This window comes from Pogoniulus pusillus, chromosome 32 (genome assembly GCF_015220805.1).
Source record: "Pogoniulus pusillus isolate bPogPus1 chromosome 32, bPogPus1.pri, whole genome shotgun sequence".
NCBI lineage: Eukaryota > Metazoa > Chordata > Aves > Piciformes > Lybiidae > Pogoniulus > Pogoniulus pusillus.
In genome coordinates, this window is record NC_087295.1 from 12,922,172 (window position 1) to 12,933,182 (window position 11,011).

The 11,011-nt window shown below is 50.8% G+C and overlaps 1 protein-coding gene across 3 annotated transcripts in view; it reads right to left on the reverse strand.

The window, feature by feature from the left end:
* Positions 1-7,809, reverse strand: part of TNS3 (tensin 3) — a 269,285-nt gene extending 261,476 nt beyond the window's left edge. For all 3 annotated transcript variants that reach the window (XM_064169929.1, XM_064169928.1, XM_064169927.1), the window contains exon 1: positions 7,324-7,809. In XM_064169929.1, coding sequence (XP_064025999.1) covers positions 7,324-7,419 — 96 coding nt within the window. In that variant the 5' untranslated portion in view covers positions 7,420-7,809. The remainder of the gene's footprint in view (positions 1-7,323) is intronic.
* Between the last annotated feature and the right edge of the window lie 3,202 nt (positions 7,810-11,011).

Sequence of the window (11,011 nt, forward strand, 5' to 3'; positions counted from 1 at the left end):
GCTGGAAACGACCACCAGCATCAGCCAGTCCAACCTTCATCCCAGCAGCCTTCATCACCAGACCACAGCCTCAAGCACCACAGCCACTCTCCTCTTAAACACCTCCAGGGATGGTGACTCCACCACCTCCCTGGGCAGCCTGTCCCAGTGCCTGACACCTGCTCAGGAAAGAACTTCCTCCCAACAGCCAACCTAAACCTGCTCTGATGCAACTTGAGGCCATTTCCTCTTGTCCTATCATTAGTAATTTGGGAGAAGAGACCAGCTCCAGCCTCATTACAACCTCCATTTAGGCAGTTGTAGAGGGCAGTAAGGTCTAACAGCTAAGAAGTAAGGGCAATAAGGGCAATAAGGTCTAACATCTAAGAAATAAGGGCAATAAGGGCAATAAGGGCAATAAGGTCTAACATCTGAGCATGTTGAAGCATGAAATATCAGAGTTAAACATGAGAAAATACATCCCAGCAAGCATACATGACAGAGTTTCAAACACAAGCATCAAGTGTACCCACACTGGAGGAAAAAGGCAAGCAAGCTGCTTATGTAAGGCAAACAGAGGATGCCACAAAGCAAAGGCAACATCAAGCAGTTACCTCTTCAGAGAAAAATATCAGAGGGCATAATGATGAGTGTTGTTACATTTGGGGGTGAAGGGCAAATTCATCCTGAAGAGCACCATATGTGGGTCACCAGGGGATTAAACATTCCTAAACTTCAGCCAAGTGTCTCAGGTCATCTTTAAAAGTCATTTTCAATATCTACAGCTGTGGAGATCACATGAACCTCTTAAGTATTTCATTGCCCAGAAACAGGCTGAAGAAATTGCTTTTTATTCCAGTGTTTTGTTGAATGCAGAAACCTGCTGCTGGAGCTAAGAACACAGTCACAGTGGACTCGGGATGATGTCTCAACCTCTCACATGAGGAGAGGCAGCCTGGAGGAGAACAGGTGATGCTGCTAACATCTGACCTGTTCATGTGAGAGGCTGGGACTGCTCAGGTACCAGTGATGATGCCTCAACCTCTTACATGAGGAGAGGCAGCCTGGAGAAGAACAGGTGATGCTGCTAACAACTGACCTGTTCATGTGAGTGGCTGGGACTGCTCAGGTAGCAGTGATGATGCCTCAACCTCTTACATGAGGAGAGGCAGCCTGGAGGAGAACAGGTGATGCTGCTAACAACTGACCTGTTCATGTGAGTGGCTGGGACTGCTCAGGTAGCAGTGATGATGCCTCAACCTCTTACATGAGGAGAGGCAGCCTGGAGGAGAACAGGTGATGCTGCTAACAACTGACCTGTTCATGTGAGAGGCTGGGACTGCTCAGGTACAGTGCTAGGCTAGCATTTACAGAAATCACCAAGAGCCCTCTCTGCTGCTGGATGGCCTTGGGAACTACATCAGCCCCAAGGTCAGGAGGAAGGACCAGCTGGAACAAAGGAGAAAAGGAGCATGACTCTTATCCCACATACCATAAAAGAACTCACATGTTTTCAGTAACAATGATGATAATTCAATCATTGGTTTGGATGACAGAACAATGCATATCAGTGACAGAACTGTGATCTGAACCATCTGTGCAGAGAAACAGCTTCATGAAATGGTGAGGTGACTGAAACAATACTTAACCTCCTCAGTTTTAACGAGCTAGATGTGAAGCAGATTGTGCTTACATTCAACATACTCATTTCATAGAATCAGAGAATCAAGCAGGTTGGCAGAGATCCCCAAGCTCATCCAGGCCAAGCCATCACCAAGCCCTGTCCAATCAACAGACCATGGCACTAAGTGCCTTATCAAGTCCGACCTAGCACCCAGCCCTAGCCAATCAACCAGACCATGACACTAAGTGCCCCATCCAGGCTTCTCTTGAACACCTCCAGACACAGTGACTCCACCACCTCTCTGGGCAGCCCATTCCAATGCCAATCACTCTCTCTGACAACTCCAGTCCAGACTGAACAAGGAATTCAGCAGTCATTGTCACAGCAGCCCCTCACAGAAGGCTGATAAAGCACTCATGGGCAAAGCCAATCAAAAAACAACCAACCAAAGAACCCCCAAAAAAAACCACAACAACATATAATTACAGACCTGCAACATTAGTACCAATATCAAGTCAGCTTAATGTCATTGATTCTGAGGGGAAAATGGATCACACAGGCTCACAGGATATTAGGGGCTGGGAGGGACCCAAGGAGATCATCCAGACCAACCCCCCTGCCATGGCAGGACAATCCTATCTAACACAGATCACACAGGAACACATCCAGACAGGCCTTGAAAGGCTCCAGAGAAGGAGACCCCACAGCCTCTCTGGGCAGCCTGTGCCAGTGCTCTGGGACCCTTCCAGTCAAGAAGTTCTCCCTTGTGTTGAAGCAGAACCTCTTTTGCTGCAACTTACACCCATGCACCCAAACACTTGTCCACTGCAATCATACCAGAAAAATCTACTCCTCCTCTTGAACATACCAAACAAGCAAAACACCTCCCTAGACTCAAATTTATGCTCTCTTTCCCTCACCTTTGTGTTAAGACCTTTTTTGCACACTCTGGGGCAGAGTATCTAATATCACAATCATTAATAGTAGAAATTCAGATGGCCCTATTGTATAATTATAGCTCTTCCTGCTGGAAGATCAATAGAAACCCAGCAATACAGAAAGCTCATGCTCTAAGGTGTTGCTTGTTAAGTCCTTTTTCATGTTCCACATGTAAAAAAAAACCCTGCTGATGTTAATACATCCTGCCCACATGTTTTCAGCTCCGTAATAGCAGCGTAAAATTGGAGCCTATGCCAGCGCTGTAAACTACTCCAGCATTTCATAGAATCACAGAATCAACCAGGTTGGAAGAGACCTCCAAGATCATCCAGGCCAACCTAGCACCCAGCCCTGGCCAGTCAACCAGACCATGGCACTAAGTGCCTCAGCCAGGCTTTACTTCCACACCTCCAGGGACGGCAACTCCACCACCTCCCTGGGCAGCCCATTCCAATGCCAATCACTCTCTCTGGAAGAACTTCCTCCTAACATCCAGCCTAGACCTCCCCAAGTACAACTTGAGACTGTGTCCCCTTGTTTTGGTGCTGGTTGCCTGGGAGAAGAGACCAACCCCACCTGGCTACAGCCTCCCTTCAGGGAGTTGTGGACAGCAATGAGCTCTGCCCTGAGCCTCTTCTTCTGCAGGCTGCACACCCCCAGCTCCCTCAGCCTCTCCTCACAGGGCTGTGCTCCAGGCCCCTCACCAGCTTCATCACCCTTCTCTGGACACCTTCCAGCACCTCTCTCTTGAATTGAGGAGCCCAGAACTGGACACAGCACTCAAGCTGTGGCCTGAGCAGTGCTGAGCACAGGGGTAGAATATCCTCCCTTGTCCTGCTGGCCACACTGCTCCTGAGCCAGCCCAGGATGCCATTGGCTCTCTTGGCCATCTGGGCACGCTGCTGGCTCATCTTCAGCTACTATCTACCAGCACCCCCAAGTCCCTTTCTTCCTGGCTGCTCTTCATTTTAACTTCTTTGAACATTTATAATCAGTATTTTGACAATTACTGGCCCAGCTCCCTCTGTCACTCCAAGGAATTTTAAAGTGATGAAATGCAATTGGATTCAGAGCAGAAATTCTTTACCCTAATACAGAATAAGAGAGGAATGCAGACCATCATTTCATGGAACCTGGTATGAAACTGGTGAAGCTCTGCTTTGCCTCAGCACTCCCTCTACAACCCTACATGCCACTGCTAAGTAAACTAGGCACTAGGTTTCTTTCTTTTGTTGCTTGCTGTTACCTTCTCCCTGCCTCCTAAGCAGTGCTAACATCAGTTAGCTGGAGAGTCCTCTGAGGAGCAAACTGGCAATCCCAGACAGCCAGAGTCACAAGTAACCAAAGTGTGGTGGGGCAAAACTGTGGTGGTTCTGCAGCAGCTGCTGTGAAACAGGGTCACCCATCCCTCACCAAGGCTTAGTAACACAAGCATGGGCATGAAAAGCAGAACAAGGCATGGGGTTTTCTTCCAAAGTGATACAGTGTGGAACAAGTTCTTAATGCGTTTCGAGAGCAAAGAGGAGACTTCGGGGCCTTGGGATGACTGTTCAAGGCATCAGGAGCACAAGTGGTGACCTCCTCCATCCTTTCAGCTGTGGGGAGTGATGAGGGAATAAACAAGGAGAGACAGCTAATTAATGCAGAACTTGGTGCCATGATCTGGATGAGGGGAGCACTCAGTAGTTCTGCAGATGTCACTTAGTTGAGAGGACATGTTGAACTGCTTGAGAGTGGGAGAGCTCTACAGAGAGACCTGGACAGGCTGAGGCCAACCATATGAGGTTCAGTAAGGCCAAGTGCTGGGTGCTGCACCTGGATCACAACCACCACATGCACGCAGGAAGAGGTGCTGTAAAGCTGCCCAGCACAGAAAGACCTAGGAGCGTTGACTGACAGCTGGCTGAATATAAGCCAGCAGTGTGCTCAGGTGGCCAAGAGGGGCAACAGCATCTGGGCTTGGAACAGCAATATTGAGGTCAGCAGGACCAGGGAAGTGACTGTCCTGCTGGACTCAGCAGTGGTGAGGCCAGAGCTTGAGTGCTGGGTTTAGCTCTGGAGCCTTCACCACAGAAAGGACATTGAGGGGCAACAAAGCCAACGAAGGGTCTGGAGAACTGGTCTGGTGAGGAGCAGCTGTGGGAACTGGGATTGTTTAGTCTGGAGAAAAGGAGGCTGAGGGGACACCTCACTGCTTTCTACAACACCTGAAAGGAGGTTGGAGTGAGGTGGGAATTGGTCTCTTCTCCCTAGTATCAGGTGAATGAACAAGAGGATATGGTCTGAAATTGTGCTGGGGCAGTTTAGGTTGGATACTGGGGGGAAATGTCTTTCCTCTAAGAGTGGTCAGGCATTGGAACAGGCTGGGAAGGGGAGGGGAAGTGACTATCCCTGGTGGTATTAGAAAGAGGCAGAGATGTGCTGCTGAGTGACATGATTTAGCACCAGACTTGGAGTTAGATAATGGTTGGACTCACAGAATCACAGAACTATAGATGACCTCTAAAGGGTTCAGCCAAAATGATTCTATGATTCTAAGAACATCCAGTAAAACTGGGGTCCTGGTGTCAAATGAGACCCTGGACAATGGCCAAGTAGTGGCCATTAGTGGAAGCATGCTCCATTACAGTTCTGAAACTGGACTCAGGATGCTGGAGCTAAGAGGTACTCAAAAACTGACACTATCAATCTCTGGGGAGAAGAGGAGGGGGAAAAAGGAAAGTAAGAAAGAAAAGTTTATTACAGTAATGTCTCTCTCCACTGTAACATTATGACTGTCAGGTTTAATATAGTGCCTACAGTCACAGGCTCATGCTTCTCTGGCAAGAGATCACTGGAGATCATTGTGTGTGCTTTCAAATGGAACAGACCTCCTCCTTCTTATTAAGAAAGAAAGAGAGAGAGAAAGAGAGAAAGAGAAGGAGAGAGAGAAAGAGAGAAAGAGAAGGAGAGAGAGAAAGAGAGAAGGAGAAAGAGAGAAGGAGAGAGAGAAAGAGAGAAGGAGAAAGAGAGAAGGAGAAAGAGAGAAGGAGAAAGAGAGAAGGAGAAAGAGAGAAGGAGAAAGAGAGAAGGAGAGAGAGAAAGAGAGAAAGAGAGAAAGAGAGAAAGAGAGAAAGAGAGAAAGAGAGAAAGAGAGAAAGAGAGAAAGAGAGAAAGAGAGAAAGAGAGAAAGAGAGAAAGAGAGAAAGAGAGAAAGAGAGAAAGAGAGAAAGAGAGAAAGAGAGAAAGAGAGAAAGAGAGAAAGAGAGAAAGAGAGAAAGAGAGAAAGAGAGAAAGAGAGAAAGAGAGAAAGAAAGAAAGAAAGAAAGAAAGAAAGAAAGAAAGAAAGAAAGAAAGAAAGAAAGAAAGAAAGAAAGAAAGAAAGCATCCCTTTAAACGAGAAAGAGAGAAAAGCAGCCCTTTAAATGAGTCACTTGTCTGCAAGTGAATGCTGGCCATCTTACGTTTCAGAGGAAGGCAGTTCTGGCAGGCACACGCACACTCAGATATTTCCTTGGCAGCTTTCTACAATAAAATGGTTATTTGAAGCTGTTTGGTTTGAAATGTTAGACGCAAGAGCGATGGAGATAGCTTCACGGATACGTGCACATGAGCCGGTCAAAAGGGGCTTGAAGCCAGCCAACACGACTTAGTGCATACATCCAGAGTTTACTACTTGTGAGGTATATTATTCATTAATTTCTGGGGAACTAATCCTAAAAAGTTTCTAGAGCAGTGGTTGTGTTTTCAGAAGGGATTTGAAACGAAAGAGACTGCTCGCTTTGGCATGCACAAGAGGAAGGAGACTGCTGCAGCGTGCTGAACCCGCACCAGGACAGGCATTTAAACATGTGCTTAAAATTAGTTGAAATCTGTCGAGCTTTTCGAGGTAACCCAGAAGGAAGTGCCTTGAAACTTCAAAGGTCCAGAGGTTTGCTTAGCAAACCAGAAATGGAGATGCTTGAATGAGCCCCTGGAATGCGCTGCACGGCGCTGAGCTCTCAGCTAGCACTCCACAGAGCTTTCTTCTGCTTCCTATTCACAGCTGCGGCGAGAGGCTACGGTTTGGGCAGTTCCTCTGGTTCTATCCACACACAGCCAGGGAGTCAAAGACAGCCCAGCACGGGGATGAAGCACAGTTAAAATCGAATCACCTAAAGCTGATCAAACTCACACCCTGAAAGTTGTTACGAGTTCTTCAAGGTTATCAACCCATACCCATTTTCGGGCATGTGTTTTCCCGTGACTGCCTCCCAAAAGCCATTTAGGTGACTTAGGTGCATGTTCAAACGTAGAGATGCAACGCTGAGGGCCATGCTTTAGCCCTGGTGGAGTCAGATACAGGTTGGACTCGCTGATCCCAAAGGTCTTTTCCGACCCAGACGATTCTATGGTTCTGAGAGTACCGACAGCCTGGCAGCCACGGCCGCGCTCAGCGCGCAGCAGGACGGGCTCGGCGCCTCTGCTGAGCCGCGGTCGCTGCGGCGTACGTGGCCCGGAGCCGAGCCAGGCTGCACCGGGCTCAGCCTGGGCGCCCGAAAGCCTCCAGGCAGGAGTCGAGGCGGGCCCTGGCTACCTGTGCCTCCGTTCTCCTCGCCGCTCCAGAGGCAAGCGGACCCCACCGCACCGCGCCCCGCCGACCGCCCGCGGCCCCTGCCCGGCACAGCGATGCTCCCGGCGCAGCCGTCCCCCGCCCCGCGGCCCGCCCCTGGAGCCCGGCGGGGGTGTCCGCCGCCCCGGCCGCGCCGAACCCGCGCAGCAGCCCCCTCGGCGCTGGGTGTGGGGAGCGCCGTCCCGCGTACCTGAACCATCGTCTCGGCCTCCTCTTGCGCGGAGCGGCGGCGGGACGGGGAAGTCAGCTCTCTCCCGCGACACGCAAGGCTGGCCCGGCCGCCCATGGGACACCCCGAGCCGCTCCTCGCCTCTGACGCGGGCGGGGACGCTGCCCTCCGCCCGCTCCTCACCCGCCGCCCGCAGCCATGGGCCCCTCGCCCCTGCGCGGCCGCTGCTGAGCTTCCCCCGGCAGGCTGAGCTCCCCCGCGCTGCCAGCCGCTCTCCGAGCTCCTCTCTTCTGCTTCCCCTTTTGTTACCGGGCCGCCGAACTGACCACACCGTGCCCCCTCCGGAGCCGGGACGACGAATCAGAGAGCCGGTGCCGAGAGCTCTGTCTGAAGCGGGGAAACTTCGCCTTCCCTGTCCTAGGGGGAGGGTTTTTGGATCACCGAGCGGTATGGATACAGTAACAACGAAACCAGGAACCGGCCAAACAGTCTGCCTCGGAGGGTGCGCAGCTGCCTGCGGAGCAACGCCAGCGCTTTGCGGCAGGCTGCCGCCGGAGCAAGCGGGTCACAGCCGCGTAACTTGAGAGGGAAGAATGGGTATTTCGAGTTGACACCAGGAATGACTTTGAAAACAGCTTGAGAACGGGAGAAGCTGCAGGAATTTCCTGCTGCTATGTGCAATCTGCCTGCCCGTGTACGATAACGAATTCCCGCCAGTGTCTGACAGAGCTTCTGCGCCCGCGGAAGGGTACACAGGGCTGGGGGGCAGACAGCGCTGCCGGCGGAGGGGAACGCTGCGCGCTGCGGCCCAGCACAGGAGCTCTCCTTCCCTCACGGCCACAACAGCCCCATGCAGAGATACAGGCTGGGGTCGGAGTGGCTGGAGAGCAGCCAGACAGAGAGGGATCTGGGGGTGCTGATTGATACCTGCCTGAACATGAGCCAGCAGTGTGCCCAGGTGGCCAAGAGAGCCAGTGGCATCCTGGCCTGCATCAGCAATGGTGTGGCCAGCAGGAGCAGGGAGGTCATTCTGCCCCTGTACTCTGCACTGGTTAGACCACACCTTGAGTCCTGTGTTCAGTTCTGGGCCCCCCAGTTTAGGAGGGACATTGAGATGCTTGAGCATGTCCAGAGAAGGGCAACGAGGCTGGGGAGAGGCCTTGAGCACAGCCCTATGAGGAGAGGCTGAGGGAGCTGGGATTGGTTAGCCTGGAGAAGAGGAGGCTCAGGGCAGACCTTATTGCTGTCTACAACTACCTGAGGGGTGGTTGTGGCCAGGGGAAGGTTGCTCTCTTCTCTCAGGTGGCCAGCACCAGAAGGAGAGGACACAGCCTCAAGCTGTGCCAGGGGAGATTTAGGCTGGAGGTGAGGAGAAAGTTCTTCCCTGAGAGAGTCATTGGACACTGGAATGGGCTGCCCGGGGAGGTGGTGGAGTCGCCGTCCCTGGAGCTGTTCAAGGCAGGACTGGACGTGGCACTTGGTGCCATGGTCTGGCCTTGAGCTCTGTGGTAAAGGGTTGGACTTGATGATCTGTGAGGTCTCTTCCAACCCTGATGATCCTGGGATACTGTGACATTTCCTATCCCCTACAATGGACATTTTGCATTTTGATTGCTTTCATTCTTAGGAAAGGCTAAATCTTTAACCCGTAGGAAAGCTTTACCCACAGCACTGACAACCTGTGGCTTCCCCCAGGTCCTAAGCACATAGCACTGGATAACTCTCACTACCGTCATTAAGGGATGGTGTGCAAACAACACACAGCTCCCTTTGGCTTTCCAAGTTTCCAGTGCTTCCCTGAAGCAGTCTGGGAAGCTCAAGGCATATTTACTTAACTGTTCTGCAGTAAAAGATGTCACTTAACTGCACAACAGGTAGTGTCCACTAGCTGTTCCCAAACATTTAAATATCAGGGTTGTGGCAGAGGCATCTTAAAAGACATTTGATGGATGAGTCAATCAGCTTTGTTTTTTCCTCAAGGAACCAGAGAGGTGATGAATCATTTCTGAGCTTTTGTGTTGTGATAACATCTGCTATGCTATAGAATAGAATCATAGGATCATTGAGACCTCTAGGATCTTCGAGTCCAACTATCACAGGCTCAGAGGATCACAGGATGTCAGGGGTTGGAAGAGACCCAAAGAGATCACTGAGTCCAACTGCCCTGCCACAATAGGATCACATAGGAACACATCCAGACAGGCCTTGAAAGCCTCCACAGAAGGAGACTCCACAACCTCTCTGGGCAGCCTGTGCCAGGGCTCTGAGGCCCTTACGGTAAAGAAGTTCCCCCTTGTGTTGAGCTGGAACCTCCTGTGCTGCAGCTTCCATCCATTGCTCCTTGTCCTATCCCAGGCAGGAGTGAGCAGAGCCTGCCCCCCCCTGCCCCCGACCACCAGCCCTCAGATAGTTATAAACATGGTTGAAATCCCCTCTCAGTCTTCTCTTCTCCAGACTAAGCAGCCCCAGGTCCCTCAGCCTCTCCTCATCAGCCATGCCCTCCAGTCCCCTCATCATCCTTCTAGCCCTCTGTTGGACCCTCTCCAGCAGATCCCTGTCCCTCTTCAACTGGGGAGCCCAAAACTGAGCACAGTATCAACCCAGCATCACAAAGATGACCACTAAACCATGTCCCTCACTATCACATCTGTTCATTTTTTAAGCACCTCCAGAAACAGTGACTCCACCACCTCTCTGGACAACCTCTTCTAGTGCCTGACCATTATTTAAGTAAGGATTTTTTTCCTGATGTCTGATCTAAACCTTTCCTGATGCAGGTTAAGGTCATTTCCTCTTATTCTATCTCTTGTTACTTGGGAAAGGAGAATGAATCCCACCTTGTTCCGACATCCTTTCAGGGAGTTGTAGAGAGCAAGAAGGTCTGCCTTCAGCCTTCTTTTCTCTGGATTAAACAACCCCACTTGCTTCAGCCACTCCTCACAAGACTTCTGTTCTAGACCCTTCACCAGCTTTGTTGTCTTTCATTGGATGTGATTATGGTTTAGCTCTAAACAGCAAAAGGATGTTTTTTATACAGCTAAAAAGGAAAATTAACTCAATGGATTTGGACCTGTATTATTTATTTGCACCCTTTGGCTGTCCTAAAGAGTACTTGTGTGTCCCCCCCTTATGCCCCAGGCCGGCTGGCCACACTTCTGCTGCTGCAGCCTAGGCTCTGGTTGGCTTTCTGGGCTGCAAATGCACACTGCTAGCTCCTGTTGAGCCTCTCATCCAGGAGCACCCCCAAGTCTCTCTCCTCAGGGCTGCTCTCCAGCCACTCACTGCCCAGCCTGGAGTTGTGCTTGGGATTACCCTGACCCAGATGCAGGACCTTGCACTTGGTCTTGTTGAACAAACTTTCTTCAACAGGTGGAACTGAGAGCCTTTTGGGGCTCAGAGTGCCAAGACCTCCTCTGGATTGGTCCTCATGCTGATGCTAGGGTATCAGTCCTGATGCTATGGCATCAGCATCTGGTTGTATTTATAGGAGGGACAGGCAGGCATGAATTATCTGTCCTTAGTTAAGTAAATAGGAACAGAACAAAGAGTTTCCCTAACTATTCAGTACCTCTTCTACCTCCTCCACCTTTGTCAGCAGTTAGAAAAGATGGGTTTCAGCCTTGTCACTAGCAAAACCAGATGGAAGTTGTGGAGGACCAAGGAATGTGGGGAAAGAAGTAACAAAATGAAGAGATGTGTAGGAATTTCA